The sequence below is a fragment of the Lepidochelys olivacea genome (genome assembly GCF_965140295.1).
Source record: "Lepidochelys olivacea isolate rLepOli2 genome assembly, chromosome: 25".
NCBI lineage: Eukaryota > Metazoa > Chordata > Testudines > Cheloniidae > Lepidochelys > Lepidochelys olivacea.
In genome coordinates, this window is record NC_140435.1 from 17635284 (window position 1) to 17654585 (window position 19302).

The 19302-nt window shown below is 53.0% G+C and overlaps 1 protein-coding gene across 1 annotated transcript in view; it reads left to right on the plus strand.

Annotated features, from left to right (window-relative positions):
* HOMER3 (homer scaffold protein 3) overlaps positions 1–19302 on the plus strand; it is a 67349-nt gene that overhangs the window by 31093 nt on the left and 16954 nt on the right. Inside the window, 4 exon segments of the mRNA XM_084614813.1 lie at positions 12207–12383; positions 13012–13143; positions 14195–14302; positions 19102–19223. Of these exon segments, the coding sequence (XP_084470939.1) occupies positions 12207–12383; positions 13012–13143; positions 14195–14302; positions 19102–19223 (539 nt within the window).

The following is a 19302-nucleotide window of genomic DNA, read 5'->3' on the forward strand; positions in this document are numbered from 1 at the left end:
TAGAAACAGTGGGAGATGGCACAGTTACCACTCTGGGGTGGCTAAGTACACTGGGAACCCAGTAACAGAGGGTCATCACTGCTCAGGACGCTCCCCCAGCGGAGATAGGTTTCTGGTAGAAGAAATGCTTAACAATGTGCTGGGCCTTTGAGTGCCCCTGGTCCCCTTCCCCTGTGCCTGAACTTGCATGCTTGGCATTGTGTTCACCAGGCTAATCCGACTGGAGCATATTCAGCCAGGATTCCTCAGGCTACTTTTATCTACAAACAGGCTGGTAGGGAGCCACTTTTCATTCTTCATACGGAGCTTTCCTGGTTAATTCCACAGAGGGAGAAGCGGCCTGCAGTGATTCCACAGTGGGAGCTTCTTGGGAGGGACAGGCTGCACCGCTCCATTCACCCACAGGGATGTGGGGCTGCAAGTCCTGCCTCTCTGCACCCCATCCAGACACTCAACTCACCCTTGTGTTCCCACAAAGCAGTGGTGTGCCGTATGGAACGGAAGGAAACTGCAGCTAAGAGGACTTGTGAGCCTGAAGGGAAGAGGCAGTATCTCTAGCGGTTAAAGTCAGGGGCTGAAAGTCAGGACTCCTGGATTGTATTCTCAGATCAGGAAGGACATGTGATCTAGTGGCTAGGGCAGTCAGGCCCTTAGAGGCAGCTACCTGAGCCCTGGGGAGAAGGAGCACCTTGGGTTATCAGTCTTTGTCCTTTTCACTCACCCGCATGGCTAACCCAGGAGTAGCTTTGATGGGCTCTGGAGGGGAGCCACATCCAGCTCTTCCTGTCTAGAAGGATGGGTTGCTCTTGGGAGGAATGGAGTGGGGGAAAGGTGCAGGGGATCCTGTAGGCTCTCCCCTACTCCGCCCCAAGCAATGTCACAATAAAGTCAGCAGGGTTTCAGACTACATTGGGGAGAAAAGTCAAGGCACAGAAAAGGGCACGTTGCAGGAGGGAGAGAAGGAACGGAGGAATCAGTCCACATGCTCCCCCCAGCCTCACCTCAAACTGCAGTTCTGAGATCCAGGGCTCAGTCTGTCTGACACACACCAGAATCCCCTCCTCCCCCAGGAAAAAACTTCATATGGAACCAGGGGCGGCTTTACCAATTTTGCCGCCCCAAGCAGTCGCCACCAAATTGCCACCTCCGCAACAGCACCAGAGTTACTGCCGAATTGCTGCCACGCCTGGAAGAGCGGCGGGGCCTCTCACCGAATTGCCACCACGGGACCCAGACTGCCACCCCATTCTGAATGCCACCTCAAGCACCTGCTTGGAAAGCCGGTGCCTGGAGCCAGCCCTCTATGGAACAGTCCTGCTGTCTGTGGCCCGCAAAGTGCAGAAGGTCAGACTAGATGATCATGATGGTACCCTCTGACTTTAGAGTCTATGAATCTTTCCCCTCACTGAGACCTCTGGTTCTGAGAGCTAACAGAGGGGAGAGCAGTGCTTAATTTGCACCAGCAGGCCTCGCCAGGACTGAGCCGCAGCGTCTCTAGGCCTGGCAGTTCATAGCCCGGCACCTCTGGGCTTGCTGTATCCATTATGAATGTAAAAAAATTGCTTGAGTCCCAACACCTCTTTCATGACAAATTAAGCCCTGGGTGAGGGCCCTGTCCCTGCTGCATCCAGCACAATCTCTTAGCTGACTCAGCATGACAGTGGGCTGAACTCCAGAATGGAGCCAGGTGACGGTCCCTTTCACACTCGCTTTCTCTTCCCTGGCCTCTTCTGCTCCCCAAGGAGTTGCTCCACCCAGGAAACAGAGCCAGGGCTGTGGGAGGGAAAGGACGGTTAGAATATGAAATGAGAATGTGAGTAATCAATGGGAATGGCTTTAAAATGGAATCCCATAGAACAGGGACGACGCCCATCCAAAAGGGGAGGAGACGGGGTGTCTAAACCCCTGCGTCTCATCCACCTTAGATCTGCTCCTGATGTCCACCTGGACGCGCCAGTGAGTGCAGAACATACCGACATCTTCTGCAGGCTGGCGCAAACAAACGTCTGCAAAGGTCTGAGGCCCAACTTGGGAGCCCCGTCTCTCTCTTACCTTACCACAACAGCTGGGAAACCTTTGGTGCTCTCTGAACCTGAGTTTAATCACTCCATGACTTTCTCATCTGGGGGCCTTTGCCTTTGGGCTTGCTCACTTTGGCAGCCAGCAGAGCCCAGGTCTAGCAACCTGCAGGGCACGATGCAAAGACATGTTTCTTGCAGTGACCCTACTCTCTGTGCTGTGAAAATACCCAGCAGCCCAGGTGGAACATACTCTAGAAATCAGCAGCAGGAGTCACAACCCCACAGTCCTTCCCTGGCCCGGGGACTGCTGCACTAGTATGGTTTATCTGGGCAGATAATTCTGCTGATCTGATCCTTTTGGGCCTGCCGCAAAGTGTGTTGTGCTTTGGATGGCTCGAGGCCCATGTGCTGCTCAGGTCTGGGCTGAATGTTACACCATCAGCATCTAACAGAAAGGAGAAGCCACCCTGCCTTGGCAGGTAATTCAACAGCCCAGCAGCGTGGATTCTTCAAACAGGCCTCACCTGGGCAGTGCGGGCAAGCTTCCCGCATGCACCATCCCATCTATTGGCATGCCACAGCAAGAGGGGCAGCTCGTTCTCCTTGGCCCATCCCCCACATCTCTGCTGCTGCTAGCCAATGAGGGGGCCGGTTACTGGGTGCATATGGGGACCTCCCTTTTCAGTGGGAACTGAAATTTCACACCAGCAGTTTCCAACTGCTGCCCTAGTGATAAAATGACTGATTCTGAATTCCACAGGCTAGCCAGTGCCCCTGGCACTGGAGTGCCACCGAGCAGAAATCTCACTCTGAGACCTACCAGAACAAATCTTCCTCTTAAAAATCATAGGTTTCAGAGTAGCAGCCGTGTTAGTCTGTATTCGCAAAAAGAAAAGGAGGACTTGTGGCACCTTAGAGACTAACCAATTTATTAGAGCATAAGGAAGTGAGCTGTAGCTCACGAAAGCTTATGCTCTAATAAATTGGTTAGTCTCTAAGGTGCCACAAGTCCTCCTTTTCTTTTTTTTAAAAATCATAGCTAACAATCATATCTGGGGCAGAATCACCCCTCCCCAGGCACATACTTCAGAGCTTATAACAGGGGACACTAAGCATCAGCTTCTCTTGAAGGAGCAGCCTTGTTAAGGACCATCACCAGTGCAAAGATTAAAACAAATGTCTGGTCTCCACTCATTCAGTGCAGGGGGCTGGGCGGGTGAACAGGACATGATAAGCAATTCAATGAACCAAGCATGCATGCCACAGGCTGACGGGCAGGATTGCTGGGCTAGGTTTGATGATGGCCAAGAACGAAGGAACCTCTAAGGGGAAAACTTCCTCTGGAGTGTGCAACAGCCCTGAAAAGGACAGGGAGAAAGATGGAAGGGAGTGAAATAGCAAGGAGAAAGCTTGAGCCAAAGGCAGCTTTGTAGTAGACAGGAGAAACCGCTCTCTGCACCCTCCTCTTGTTCCCACCCACCAAAGAAACCCGTTGGATGCAATAGAGGATCTAAAGCAACCAATAAGAACCTGCCTCCCTATCTCCACCCCACCCCATGAGCCTTGGCAGGAGGCTGCATTTTAACACATGCCCTCAGTTAGGAATCCACAGCTGCGGGAGGAGTTGAAGAGAGATCTTGGAAATGTCAGGCAGGAATTTCCCAGATAGCTGCTGTCTGCACTGCAGTGGATTGCACTCCTGAGAGAGCCGAGCAGTGACTGAAGAAACATCCTTTCCCCGTGGGTTCAGGACCCTGCTAGGCAGCCGGGATTGTGTCCAAAAAGAGAGAAGAGAGAGGGTGACCAGTGAGAAGCACTGGAGATGCTCCAGCACTGTAAAAACTCAGCTCCAGAGATAAATGCTACTGAACGGGCTTTTGAAATTCTACCTCTTTATCTGATCTGGTTTATTCCTGACTATGGGAAAACACTTCTTTTGTAGGATTTTGCACCATCATCATCTTGGGAAGAGGGGCTAGCAAATGTTGTTAGTGCTTAGAAGGGGAGTAAATTTTAATCCCAGCTCTGCCACTGACTCCTATGTCCTGGGGCAAGTCCCTGTTCGTCAGTTTCCACACCTGTAAGACAGCTGTGCAGCTCTAATAAAGAGGATTAATGAGTGACCACTGTGAGCTGCTCTGATTAAAGGCATCCATAGCCTTTGGTTCCTTGCTGCATGCTGGAAGTGGGGCTAGGCGTGTGTGTATGTGTGAATGCTTACTCAAACAATCCCTTGGGACGGGGAAGATGAATGATGGGATCTGAATCAGGAAAGGGCTCAAGAGCTGAGCTCCCCACTGGCAGTGCCAGGCTTCTCGCTTACAGCATGAATGTTGCCTTGTTGTAGCCTGCCAGGCCTGCATCTGTGATGCGTGTGTTTTGTATAGATCCGTACCAGTGGGTGTATTACAGGCACATTCATGCAGACTTTCCTGGGGCAGGCTCAGGAGGGTCATATGTCTGATGTTTCTCTGTGGGTGTGCACAGGGGGCGGGGTAGAGGGAGGAGGAAAGGAAATGGGGGGCCCCTGGAGATAGGGATTTGAGTATGCATACACTGCTTAAACCACATGGGGTCTGACTGGGATTTGATTTGATCCCTCTGCTCATCAGGTTCATCCTATCAATTTCCAGTGCTGTCTCCTAAGGAGGAGCAGCTGCAGCCTCTCTTTGTGGGGCCCTCACTTGGAGATGGGTTCTCTCCTTCTCCAGCCTGTGGGGGTGTTTCAGTTGCATTCTCTGAATGGACTGGGTCAGGGCTATTTAAAAAGATACCCGTTCCGAATGGGCCTGTAGGAGAAGCTGCCAAAGGAGACAGGGGTGCGTAGTCCTGGATGGACTAGACACCCAGCTCTCACCCATGGCTTAGTCATGCCAGTCTATTAGAGGATAGAGGGGTGGGCATTGGCTTTTAACCCTCTCCAGGTTTTGCCTTCTTCAGTAAATGCAGCACTGGTGAAAGTGCTGGATTGGGAGTCCTAGAAATCTATGTTGTCTCCTTGTCCCTGGGATGGCAGACATCTGGGCATGCCTCCCTAACTATACCCTGTGTCCTGACATGGAAGGGCTCACCTCTAGGGGCTGGAAGGAATTCAGTCTCTTGGGCCCATTCAGTTCTTAGTTCCTCTGTTGAGACCACCAGCAAAAGTGACACACCAATGATTAGCTACTCTGGCGTTTGTGATGTGGGCCCCAATCTGTCAGGAAATGAACTCGGACACTGAGGTGATGGCAGGCATATAAGAACCTAGCTAGAAATGAGGCCAGCAGACAGTTACACATAAACTGCCTTTTGGTGGGACGACCAAGCCAGGCTGAGGTTCAAATCAGTGACTGACTCTGGGGATGGGCCACAGGGGATGGATCACTTGATGACTACCTGTTCTGTTCATTCCCTCTGGGGCACCTGGCACTGGCCACTGTCGGAAGACAGGACACTGGGCTAAATGGACCTTTGGTCTGACCCAGTAGGGCCATTCTTATGTTCTTCTGACTCAGGTGAATGGGTCCATATCTCCTTGCCGAATTGCCAGTCTTCTCCAAATACCTGATAGTCAATCTCAGCGAGTGGAGTTTTCCTCCTGGAGGCCTCTCCCTCCAAATAGGATCTCATTGCAAGAGGCGAAAACAACACAGCCTTAAGACAGCACTGTGATGCTGTAATTCTTGTATCATGTGCCTTGATTCCATGGTGATGGGCACACTAGAAATCACTAGATTAACTAGACCAGGGGTAGGTAACCTACGGCATGCGTGCTGAAGGCAGCACTCGGGTTGATTTTCAGGGGCACTCACACTGCCCGGTCCTGGCCACTGGTCTGGGGGGCTCTGTATTTTAATCTAATTTTAAATGAAGCTTCTTAAATGTTTTAAAAACCTTATTTACTTTACATACAACAATAGTTTAGTTATATTTTATAGACTTATAGAAAGAGACCTTCTAAAAACATTAGAATGTATGACTGGCACGCAAAACCTTAAATTAGAGTGAATAAATGAAGACTCGGCACACCGCTTCTGAAAGGTTGCTGACCCCTGAACCACCTCTTTGTTCCCTTTGAAACTGCCGAGTTCTGCCCAGGAGGGTGGCTGGTTGGATTCCCTGCTGCCAGGATGGTAGAACACATTCATCAGACAGCAAGCCATCTTAATCTAATGGTGGGACATTTAATAAGTAAGCTCTACCCTTCCCCCTCAGGCTGGGACCAAAACCAGCACAAAGGGGCCTGGATCCTTTCCAGTTGCCATCATCAGGCACTCACTGATTGTGTCTCAGTCTGAGCCAGATCTTTGTCTTTTCACTTTGCTTCTCTCTTCTTAACGATCAGCAAGGGGTCAGCCCTGTGAGGGGATGTTTGTGACTTTATTTACACATGCCCTTTTCTGCAGACACACTGAAAGGAACTGTTAGCATTTACTGATGGGGTGGGGGGGGGAGAAAACCTGGATTTGTGTTGGAAATGGCCCACCTTGATTATCATACACATTGTAAGGAGAGTGGTCACTTTAGATAAGCTATTACCAGCAGGAGAGTGGGGTGGGAGGAGGTATTGTTTCATGCTTTATGTGTATATAATAACAGGTTTCAGAGTAACAGCCGTGTTAGTCTGTATTCGCAAAAAGAAAAGGAGGACTTGTGGCACCTTAGAGACTAACCAATTTATTTGAGCATAAGCTTTTGTGAGCTGTATGCATCCGATGAAGTGAGCTGTAGCTCATGAAAGCTCATGCTCAAATAAATTGGTTAGTCTCTAAGGTGCCACAAGTCCTCCTTTTCTTTTTACTGATGTGTGTGACATCCAGGTATATCCATGTAAAATGGGGGTGGGGGACCAGGCAACCTGACAATTCCAATCCAAGGCGCTTTGAGGCTATTTTAAAATGGTTTGTGGTGCGTGTGGAAAGGAGAGTCCGATGGCATTGGCCAGAGGAAAGCAGAGTGCAGACAGGTGCTGGGCAGTCATGCCCCACAGCCCTAAACTGCAGCCCCCGCCCTACAGCTATTCCAGTTCTGGGTTCTCAGGCATAGCCCTGCCAGTGCCTCTCATTCCTGACCCACAGCCCCCACTTTGCTAATCCTGTCTGGGCTTCTCCTGAGCAGATATTGTCAGCTGTGCTGAATTGTGCCAGGCAGTGTGGTGGTACTTAGTTGCAGAAAAAATTACAGGAAGGGTTAGGTGGAGACCATGTAAGTCACTGTTGTGTGGCCCGTGGAGGGTTTGCCCTCAGGTCCTGGGCGGTCACTGGCTGTTTCACCAAGTCCTCCCCAAAGCTGGTGTCTCTCATTGGCATGTTTTCGGTTCCTATTCCTCTTTTATCTTCTCTCCCTTTCAGTTTCCAGTAGAGCCTGTTTCCTTCCTCTCTTTCTTTCTGTCATTTGTTTCTCCCTGCTTCGTTCTGTCGCTCAGATCCTGGGAAGGCTTTTGTTTCTCAGCTCTTGCTGTGATCTTGTCAAACAAAAAAGCAAAACCCGAGAGGCAGGTCTTATCCACCAGCCGGACTCCTCCACAATGAATTTCTGTACCCTCTTATTTGCTGGGGTGAAGAGAAGGCCCCCTCCCCCAACAACTCCAGCACCAGGAGAGGGGCCTGCGGCCCAGGAAGTGCTGCTGATGAGAGATTCGTAATAACCAAGTGTAGTATCTGTTCAAAGCATTTCTGTAATTCTCCTACACTGAGCATGAAGCTCTCCATAGCCTTGGGGCTCTGCACTATATGGGAGCATGAACTATAGAGAACTAGAAGAGCTGGAGGCAACTGGGTGAGCTTTGAAATCAAAGTCCAAGCAGCTGCTTCCCAGAGCACTGTTCATATGCCAGAGAAGCATCATGACTCATTCATAGCTTGGGTACTTAGGGGTAGGAAGCGGCATCCTGGCCCATTAAACTGGCTCCCCCATTCCAGGAAGCAGGCTCGTATTAACAGGGGTGGAGGAAAGTTTGAGTGCTGGAGAGGGAGAAGATTCCAAATATTACCACTGTCGTGCAGTGTGCAAGTTAGTTTTGTTTTCTAGTGGGAGAAGGACGGTGAGGTGTCCCTGATATCCCAGCATGCAATGCATGCAACCCTTTCCCCTTCATTAGCACTTTCCAGCTGATGGCCTGAAGGTGCATGAGTGACTGGAGCCTCCCTAGGAGATAGGACAGTGTTTTTACCTCCATTTTGTAGATGGGGAAACTGAGGCACACAAAGGGTAGGGACTGGACCCACGGCCACACAGTCAGGAATAGAACTGAGGAGCCCTGGCATACATAACTGCTTTAACCGCCACATCCCAAATGGACATGCAAGTGTAAGGCTGGTGTTCCCAGCTTCAATGAGAGGAGCAGGGTGGTAAGACAGCTTCCTGGATTCTGTATGTTTGGCTTCCTCAGCCCCTCGGAAGCTGCCTTGATGCAGGAATTGCCTCCCTTGCAGCAGGTAAATATGCATCGAGGTGCAGCCCCTGCTATGCTGCGGGAGCAGCCAATTTGTCACCTGTTCAAATGGGGAACATCGGAGGTGATTGGTACCTGTCTGGTTTGGGGAGTCGGTGAGGCTTGGACCTGTGTCGCCTGGAGGGACAGACAACTTTCCTTGTTAGTATGAAGTCTGGTAGCTCCAACCTTCAGGAAAGACCTTAGGGCATCAGCTGGCACATGAGTGGAGCTCAGACAACAGCCATGAGCAGGAAGTTCCAGACTGTCCCTCCACAGCATGGCACCCGGGCAGCACCTATTCCAGTGCAGAGTATCAGGACTGGAGCAGTGTACTGGGTGAGGAGGCTGCCTGGGGTACCTGTGCAAAGAAAAGGTGTGAAATGGCCAGCAGACTGGAACTGGTCCATTTTGTTATTTACATGGCGTTCCCCTGCCGTTTTCTTCCCCTTTCCTTGGGATCTGCAGGGGGCAAAGTAGTGCTGCCCTGTGCGGTTATTGTCTCACAATTACACCATCAGCAGCCAGTCTGACTGTCCCTTGAGTCTTGCCCATCTTGGAGCAATCAATACAAAGATTTTGGTGGTTTTCAGTCATTAAAAGCCAGCAGTAATTGACCCCTCCCCCTCCGCCCCCCCCGGGGCAGCCTCAGTAGCAAGCCCGAGGACTGAACACCCCAGGGAAATGGGCTCCCCTTTGACCTGTAAAGGGGTCCCCCCAGGGTGGTGATTCACGGGCTGGCTCCTTTGCTGTCTGTGCCAAGTGCTGCAGACGATAACCCGGCAGGTGACCTGGGGTGGTTTGCTCTTGCTTCTAATTGACAAAAATTAGCAACAATAAACATCTCCCATGCATCCGATGAAGTGAGCTGTAGCTCACGAAAGCTTATGCTCAAATAAATTGGTTAGTCTCTAAGGTGCCACAAGTCCTCCTGTTCTTTTTGCGAATACAGACTAACACGGCTGTTACTCTGAAATCTCCCATGTTCCATCCAATCTGAAAAGCTGCAGAAAGCGATGACACAGGTTCCTCACAGCCCTGGGGCCTGCTGACTTGAGCTCTGCCCTGAAGAGGGCCATGATGTCAGTTGCACCCTAGGTGGCGGGGGAGGCGAATGTAGCCAGTTCTAGCTCACGGCCACCCAGCTACTGCAGCGTTCTCTCTCTGGGGAGGCGATCACTGTGCAGGGACAGCTGGTGTGCATCTGAGCCTGATCTAAAGCCCACTGAGGTCAGTGGGAGAGTTTCCATTTGGATCGCAGCCTCATTGACCGGACCAGCTCTAGGCACCAGCAAACCAAGCACGTTCTTCGGGCGGCACAATTCCAGGGGCGGTATTCCGGCCACCCTTTTTTTGTTTCTTTGGGCAGTTGCATTCTCGGAGTTTGGGGCGGCAAAAACCTAGAGCTGGCCCTGCTCACTGAGGGTGTGAGGAGGGGAAGGGTACCTCGTGTCAGTCAGTACCATTAAAAGTGACCAAACACCATTTCAGAGCCGGTCAAATTACGGACACACTTGTGGAACCAATCCAAACTTTTCACTCCAGTTTGTCCCAGGCATTTATTGCTAGAGGATGTGAAACCACAATAAACAGGGAAGAGTCTCTGGAGCCAGAGCACTTTACTACATAAAAATAGCATAGTGCTAAAGCCAGGGCAGCCCCTGTGCTCCTGCTTCCGGCACAGGGGTGGTTACTCTGAGTTACGTGGCGTCCCCTGTGAGCCGGACCGCATGTCTGGTGACGAGAAATCATTACAAATTACAGACTTGGAGAGACTGGGACCAAGTGAGCCTCCTAAATGCTGCCCGACTATGGGTGCTCTGTGCTGTGTGTGACAAATAATGGCTGACTTTTCCATTGCCAGGAAATGAATCACTGAGGAGACCAAACCAAGATCTAGGAAGCTGCTGGAAGACTGATGCATACTAACTTCACTATCTAATAGTCTGTCCAGCCGTTACTAACCAATGTCAACAACTAGGTAACAAACTGCCTTTATCTCTGTCTGCCCCTTGCCCTGGGGTCTGGGATCAATGGATAGGAGTGTTAGTTTCCCACCCGCTGGAAATTGTGCCTCAAAGAGGTAAGGTAGGACTTAGGCTCGCCACCCCCACACATGAGCTGTGTATAAGATGCAGCATGTGTTAAGAGGAGACCAGGGACTTGGAGACTCATTAGGAAAATACATCCCGGGGCAGGCTGGGCGAACTGACCAGAGGGAAATCCCAAAGCTCCCTTTAGAAGGAGCAGGCTGGGATCCCAGGGTCAGCATCATGTGCAGCTGTGCATGTGATCTGAGTCCAGGGTTGGGCAATGAGAAAAGAGCCGCAACTGGGGAGTACAGCGTACAGCCTCTCAAGCCTTGGCTACAGTAGTGGGCTTGGCCCTTTCTGGATGGAAGGGTAGGTTGGCTCACTGCAACAGGGAGGCCTCGAGTGGGGGCAGGAAAGTAATTTTCTGGGTTACAGGGGTCATATCTGGGCCGCACCAGCTGTTTTCATGCCTTGGAGTCTAGGATGTATCAGCTCGAATTCAAGTTCACCCGCTCAGCTCCTGTCTGCAATGGCCAGTGCCTGAGGTTTTAAAGGAATTCCGAAAAAGACCTCGAGCCCTAATGCACCTGGCCTATTGTGTCACAGAGACAAGTGCCTTCCTGCTGTGCTCAAGTCATGTCCTGAAGCCTGAGAGCTGGGTTTAGCTTGTATATTACTGGTCATAAAATCCAGCCCCGGCTTGTGGCTCGCCAGCCTTCTGCAGCAGCTGATTCCATGCTCTGGCTGTGGTAAAGTGTTTCCTTTCATTCATTCTTACGTGACCTGCCTTTAATCCCATGATGTGACCTTTGCTGCAGGGTGTGCGTCCCGCGCATAAGCCTTGGGAGGAAGAGACATGCTGAAGGGGAGACATTTTCTGTGCTCAAATCCCCAACCCAGTCTCCACCCCACACTCTGTTCAGGAGCACCAAGTCCCAGACCCTACAGGAAGGAGAGTTGGTGCAGCGGCAGGGACTCACCACGAACTAGCTGCTATGGTGCTAGGTGTACTACATTCAAATCAGGCTCCAAATAATGTGCCCCCCCAGCTTAGCGTAACTCCCCCCGCAGATTACGCTGCAGGGGCTCCAGCATGCGAGAGCCTGGGGTCCTATGCCTGCATATGTGACACACTGACGCTGAGGCCTGCCCTGTGTTATTGCGGACGTGACATCTGATCTTGTGACTAGCTGGAGAGTGGGGAGAGGCCAGGGGTGGCAGGGCAGAGCCCTAGTAAACTTAGCTGGGGTGGGCTCTGCAGTGTACGTGCTGCTGGCTGCCATGGCTGACGGAAGGGGTGGAGGAGGTGGCAAAAAGGGCTACAGGGCCTTTAGTTTTCTTCTCACTGGCATCAGCTAAGAGCATCAGGGAATGTCTGTGTCTCAGGCCCTCTTGCTCTGGAGAAGTACAAAGAATCCCAAAGAGGGAGAAGCCTGGAGTGGGAGCCCGTAGGAATAAAGGGTGACCGGGGTGAGTGGGGGATGCTAGAGCCTTTCCAAGCCTGGGGGCGAAGAGTCGCCTCTCCTTCGGCTGAGCCACACTTGGCTGGAGGGTGCTCATTCATGGTGTGCTCCCCAGAGGTGCTGGCTCAGCGGGAGCTGGGGGTGCTCAGCACCTCGTGTCCCTGGAGAGGAGAGAACTAGCAGAAATGCTGTGTGCTTTGCAGAGTGCGATGCAGATGCCAGGAAGCCGGCTCGCTTCCCAGACTGCGCTCAGCACCCCCGGCTGCCTTAACAGTTCTGTTCATTTTGTTCCAGGGAGCAGCCGATCTTCAGCACTCGGGCCCACGTTTTTCAGATCGACCCGGCCACGAAGCGGAACTGGATCCCTGCCAGCAAACACGCCCTGACTGTCTCTTACTTCTACGATGCCACGCGCAATGTGTACCGGATCATCAGCGTGGGCGGCACCAAGGTGAGGGCCCCACGCAGCTTGTCAGCAAGCATCTCTCGGGCTGTGATCGCTGAGTGCTTCCTGCTTCCCTCAGACACCATGCTGGGCAGCCCTCAGAATGGAGTGCTCCAGCATCTCCACAACTGGGCATGGAAAGTGTTACAGCCAGTTTCTTCACGCTGATGTAGTTAATATCCAAGGTGAATTTAGTGCTGGTAGAAAGACAGCGCTGGGACTGATAGCCCTATGCACAGAGCATGCCCAGCACAGGGACTCACTTCCTCCCACCGGTGAGCCTGGCCTTGTGGCTGGGGGGACCCCTCTTGGCCTCTGAGGGCTGCTCTGGTCCTTCTGACCCTTTTGGCCTCTCTGATGATGCCAGTTGTGGGGCAGGTTTTGTGGCATGCCCTAGACACAGGACCCATTCATGTCACATGGCCTGTCCGACTGGAAAGACTTTTGCTCACTGGTGACTTGGGCTGGTGTCCTAGAGGTAAAAGGCTCCTGTATAGCACCATGATGGGTGAATGATAAATGTGAGGGAATTCCCAGAGCCATCCCACGCTGTAGAGCTTTGGAGAATACAGTCCATCTTGCAGAGTACAGCAATTCCACTTTGACTGAGAGTCCCCATTCCTTTCCCCCACAGGCCATCATCAACAGCACCATCACCCCCAACATGACCTTCACAAAAACCTCCCAGAAGTTTGGACAATGGGCGGACAGCCGAGCCAACACAGTATACGGGCTGGGCTTTGCCTCGGAGCAGCACCTCTCCCAGGTAACGTTGCAGGGCCTGATGGCAGGCTGACCCACCCAAGCAATGGGTGGGAGCTGGGGGGAATCGCTACATAATCTAATCCACCAGGAATGCCAAAGGAAGTATCCGATCAGGTGTCCATGCTCTGAGGAGGAAGGGTCTGGGAACAGAATCAGGTACAGTCTGATCTGGTGGGGTGTGGAGCTGGGAAGCCCTAAAATGTTCTGAGAGACAGAATGAATGTCAGAGTCACATTTTCACATGTGCCGGAAGTGACATTTTAAAAAGTGACATAGGCTGCTAGAACCCAGATCCTCACAGGTATTTAAGCTCCTAACTTTCACTGATTTCAGTACCCTTGAGGACCTACCTGAGTGTGTAAGGGTCTGTCTACACTGCAGTCAGAGGGGCAACTGCAGCACGTGTAGACACACCTGAGCTAGCTTTGATCTGTCTAGCTCAAGTGACAATAGTAGTGACTCCTGTACAGCCCTTCTCAGGCCCCGGTCTGTATTCATGCAACTTGGCCATAGAGGCTGGAACGAGGGGTGTGGTGGGTGCTGCATCATCCCCTGGCTTGAAGTGGTTCCCATCATATACAGGGTTTACAGTTTGGGTCCATGGCTCTCAGCACCCCCACTATACACATTGTTTCAGCACCCCTGAGCTTGGCCATCCCGCTGGGCGCTGGCAGGATCAAAGCACACTCAGAAATGTCTACAGATTGCACTTAGCCACTTCTGACAACTTTACTGAACACATATGTACGGCATGGGCACCCTCACAGCAAGGACTCAACTCCACACACCCCAGCCCAGCAGGCACTGAGCTCAATGGAAAAGCCAGTGTGGACTCTGGGTCCTGGTCTGGGATGGGGTGGGGCCGTTCTCTGGACATTACCGCTAGGTTGGGGAGGAAGCAAAAAACATGCCAGATCCCTGGAAAGAGGCAGAGAGAGGGAGAAATAGCGACAGGAAGAGGGAAGTAAACCCTAACGACAGTTCTCGCTTTTCGGACGTTTCTGTAAGACAGTAGAGTGACCCTCTCCCCATCTCCCCCCTGCCCCTCCTAGTTTGCAGAGAAGTTCCAGGAGGTGAAAGAAGCAGCCCGTTTGGCAAGGGAAAAATCGCAGGATAAAACGGAGCTGACCAATCCTGCCCTGAACATTACATCTCACCAGGTAACTTTGGCAGCTGGGGTGGGGCTGCTAAGGAAAATGGTCACCACCCCATTGTCCTCTGGCAACAGGGGCAGAGCCCATCACTTTCCACAGAGCGCTAGCCACCATCAGGAAGGGCCCTGAATGCAAATCCCCATGGGAGGCATCGGGCACTGAGCCAACCGGCCTTCACAGTTCCAATCCCTGTCACATCTACAAAAGCATCTAGAAAAGGACTCCCGCGTCTGCAGAGAATGGCCCGTGCCAGGGCTCCCCTGGGTGCATTTCATTAAGGTAGTGCTGATGGAGTGGAGTAGTCGATAGCCAGCCCTCCACTTTTCTCTCCCCTGGAGACCAAAGCCTCCCTGGTCTCCCTGGCACCATGTTGAAAGCTTGAGCTGTCTCCCTAAACCAGTCTTCAGTGCCTGCTGGACGGAGGAGAGAAGACGGGCCGTGGTGCATTCTACCCCTCTTCTAGCCACGGCAGCTCTTCAGGAGCTGTGCACCCTGAGGGTGCATCCCAGAGGTGGCTGTGCATTTCCCTGATCTCCTGGCAACAGGAGGGGAGCTGGGGGATGAGGACACTGCGTTCTCTGGGCTGAGCACAGATGGAGCAGCAGCAGAGGAGGAGGAGGCAGTGCGAACAGCACCTTGGCCTGCAGGAAAAGGAGGAGGAGGAGGAAGCTCTGCAGAGACTGGAAATGCCATACATGATGGAGCAAAGGGAGAACTCTCTCCAACGAGGCTCCCATTCTCTCTCCCTAAGGGGTGGGAAATGGGGAAGGGAATAGAGAGCAGAGTGGGGGCAGCAGAGCCAGCGCCCACCGAAGCGATGGGTCATCGTGTGAGAGCTCCAGGGGCCAGTCTGGGATCAGTCAGTCATGGGGAGGGCTCTGCTCTGCACACCAGGTAGAATGTGCCGGTGTGTACTGGGGACAGAACACTTCCAGCACCTCGGTGCAGGCTCACAGCGCAGGGCTTAAAGCAGCTGCTGGTTCAGAACAGCTCAGTGTAACTGCAGCTCAGGAGAGGGTGTCAGCGACTCTCCTCTCGTTCCCTGCTGCCTATTCAACTCAGCAGCACTAAAACAGGACCAAGGCAACCTGACCACATTGGCTACTGCTCTGAAGGGGGGTGGGTGCAGGGGGCACTGGGCAGGGGGCATGTGGGATGAGGCGATGAGGCATCGGCCCTTTATGCTTCCTTCTCATCTCTCCCCCTCTTCTGTGCGTGGGAGGGAGGAGGCAGAGGCAGTGGGCAGCCTTCCCCGCCAGCCTCATGCAGAGCACCAGGTCAGGGCCACCATTGTTACAGCACACAACTCGCTGACAGCCTCGTCTGCTGCCTCCGTGTGCTCATACCACGCGCAAGGCCATGATACCAGTGTCTGGGTGGGGGAAGTTGTGTCAACTGGCCAGGTGCATTGTGGGCAAGGTCACCTTCCTCTGCACCATCCGAGATTGACTGCTGCTGGAGGAGGACTGGAAGGATGGAGCAGGCAAGTGGGGAGAATTATCTCCCCTGCTGCACCCGCACCCCCCCCAGCCACAGAAAGGTGGGCTGCTCCTTCCTCTGCAACGCTTTGCATGTCTAATTCCCAGCTCTGCCTTCGTAGTGCTTTGCTTCATCGCCTGAGATCCGGGCACCCAGCCCTTCCATCCATGGAGCTATACATGGCTCTCCCCGGCTCTGCTCCTTTGGGGAGTGCAGCTGGCTCTTTGGAATTTGAACCCCCACCTCTTGCTGCAGGGCGCACGTCGCCCCCTACATGTCACTCAGCCTCCAGTGCTTAGTAAAACCTGCTCTGGAGACAACACGGGGCCTCATTCCCCTCTCACGCCAGCCTCGACCGGGGGCTGCCCCATCGACTTCAGAGACGCTAGATCAATGTAAAGCTGGGGGGAGTGAGGGGAGAATCAGGCTGCCCTCCTCCTCTGTCCGGTCTGGCACTGGCAGGCACTCAGCAGGCCTGGGCCTGGGAGCGTGCTGGGCGCTGCAGTCTCTGAGATAGAATGCCCTGTCAGCTGAGCTAATGCTGCTCTGGAAATGGTACATTTCCATGGCAGGCGACTGATACTCCAGCTCCCATGTGAGGGATTAATATCCCACCTCCTGCAACATTACATGCTCGCCCCTGGGGCGACCACTCGCAGCACAATCTTTGGGTTTGCACCCCTTGTCAGGGCGTAGCCTCACCTGGGGCAGCTGCTGCATTACAGCGAGCCCGGTAAGGCAGGAGAGATCTAGGGAGAGAGCCGTCTACACACACAGCCCATAACCCTACTGCCTGTCTGTATACACACACCCGCCCCGTCGCTAGGCTGTATGCACACACTTGCATTGCCCCTCCCATGCCCCACCAACCTGCAGGCATCTGCACACACACCCTTTCCATACTTCTCACTGTGTGCCTGTACACACATGCACCATCCCATACACCTTGCTGCTTGCCTGTACAGACACATGCTCCCTGGCCACTGCCAGCCAGGACACACACGCTGTCCTGCACACCCCTCCACTGGCCTGCACATACACACCCTTCCATACAGTCCATCGTTGGCCTGTACACACACACCCTGTCCTGCACGCTGCTGTCAACCTGTACAAACACCCTCAGATGCCCTCTTGCTGCCTGCTGTTTTTGGGTCTTCACACGTAAATAACTGATTGATCCAGCCTCCCTGGTTCCCTGTGTTTCCCTCAGCTCCAGTGTCCTTAAGCTTCAGACTTTCAGAGCTGTGGATCTCAGTTTGCAGCAGCCCTCCTCTTAGGGGCCATTTACCTGTCCATCATGTCCTGCTTCCACAGACCCAAGGTGTCTCGAGTTGGGCGCCCCACAGTGTGAGGCCCCTAAAAGCAGGGGGCAGTTTTGAAAATGTCCCTAGGTGCTGAGCACCCTCAGCTCCCATTCACTCTATTGGAAACCAGACTCTTCCCCTTCCCCTGCCTCAGTTTCCCCATCTGTAAAATGGGGGTGATAGATAAGTGGGCAGGCAGGCAGGGGTGTGTGTTTATAAAGCACTTTGGGATCGTGACATTCCTAGTCACCCTTCTTGGTCAGCGCCTTTCTCTTCAGGCCTCTCCACACACAGGGCCCTGTCTTGCTCATTTACAGGCATCAGCAGATTCCTAGGTCAGGTGGTTGTCCTTACCCTGGAAAGTCACTGAGATCAGGTGTCTGGGTGTTTGTGGGCTACCCATAAACCCTGGAGGACTCCACTGGTCCCAGGACTGGAAGGAGAAGTCTCAGCCAATCCCAGACTGGGTGGGCTTTGATGTCTAGCACTCAAGCTGTCTTTTTATAGATCAGTTTGTAATTTCTGTGCCTACTTTCTTCCCTGCTGTCAGCAGACGTGCAAGGAGCTGGGGGCTCTCAGGTGGCTGCGGGGTATAGAATCTGCTTGTGCCGCCTGCATATACATTCCTGCTCTGTGGTGTCTATTCTCCCCAGATAACAATCTGGAAGGATCTTTTGATAAATCCCATTGATATTCTGTCCTGATGCAAGCAGGGAGCGACAGTGCCATGGAGCAGGGAGTGCACTCTGGGGCAGGGACTGCATCTCCCTTGCGTTCGGAAAGCGTCTAACGCCTGGCGGGTACTACTACAGTATAAGTGGCTCCTGCCTTCTCCATCTCTGGCTGTCAGGGGCTCCCTTCTTGTCCAAGCTCACCGCTCACCTGCTAACCCAAGGAGCAGAAACTAGTCTGGGCAGCTGAACTCAGGCGTCCTACCCAGCAGGCCAGTCACTAGCCATGGGCCCCTGCAGGATCCACAATCTCCATCTCCCTGACAGGTTTATAGGTTACTATGTCTTGGAGCCACCCGGGGAACAAGGCAGATGGCAGAGGGGTGGGGCAGCAGGGCCTGAACCCCTGAAGCCACAAGTTTGGGGCCAAAGAATTTACCACCTTAAAAAAAATGCACATAAAGAGCGAGGAATGCCTGGTGAACTCATCATGGAGCAGCTGGGCTCTGAGTCCACCAGCTGAGAGATTTTTGTGCTAGGACTCCTGCCAGAGGCACAAGGCGTCCCTGCGGGCTGGGGCAGTGAATACAGGAGCCACTAACCAGTGTGGAGAGGGGCTTATTAATATGAAAACAAACTTGTGCCTCTGTCATCCATCCATCTATTCATCCATCCCCCCCTCCATCCATCTATCCATCCCTCTATCCCTCCATCTGTCTATCGCTCCCTCCATCCATCCATCCCTCTATCCCTCCATCCATCTGTCTATCCCTCCCTCCCACCCTCTATCTATCCATCCATCCATCCTTCCAACCATTTATCTATCTCTCCCTCTATCTATCCATCCCTCCATCCATCTATCCATTTCTCCCTTGGACCTAGTTTGTGTGTCTGTCTGGCCAAATATTTTGCCCATCCTTTGGTGCCTTGGGCATCAGTGCTGGTGTCAATCAAACAAAGAGACCAGGTGGGAAGGAAGCACACACCCCTCTCCAGTCCTATTCCAGCCCCTTCAGCATCCGTCTCTGGAGATTCCCACACCTTAACCTCCACAGTCTAAAGCCCGGCAGCCTTTGGCAGCCTTCCTGGAGCTGAGATGGGGATCTCTCCGTTCAGCGTCTGTTGATGTCATGTCTAGGCAGGCCACAGGGGTTGCTGCTTGTGATATGAGATGCTCCATTCCCCCCCCCCCACCCCAGGAGCTGAACGGAACCTGGGGTCACCCCACAGCAGTGCAGAGCACTGACCTACAGGGCCCCACACCTGAGCTCTTCTAATGAGTCAGCCTATGTAAGACGCTGGGTGACCACATGTCCAGAGATCTGCCTGACGCATGGTAACCCCCCTGCAGGTGCTGCCCAGCACCGTCATCAGCTCCAATGGGCCGGGAGACGATAAGCTGTTCCGGAGCCAGAGCGCCGACGTCGAGATAACAACGGAGAAGGAGCGGCTGAAGAAGATGCTCTCCGAAGGGTGAGGCAAGGGCCTAGCTGGGGCTTTCAGGTCCCAGCCCAGCTGCTCAGGGCACTCTCAGGTCCAGTCCCCAGCAGGG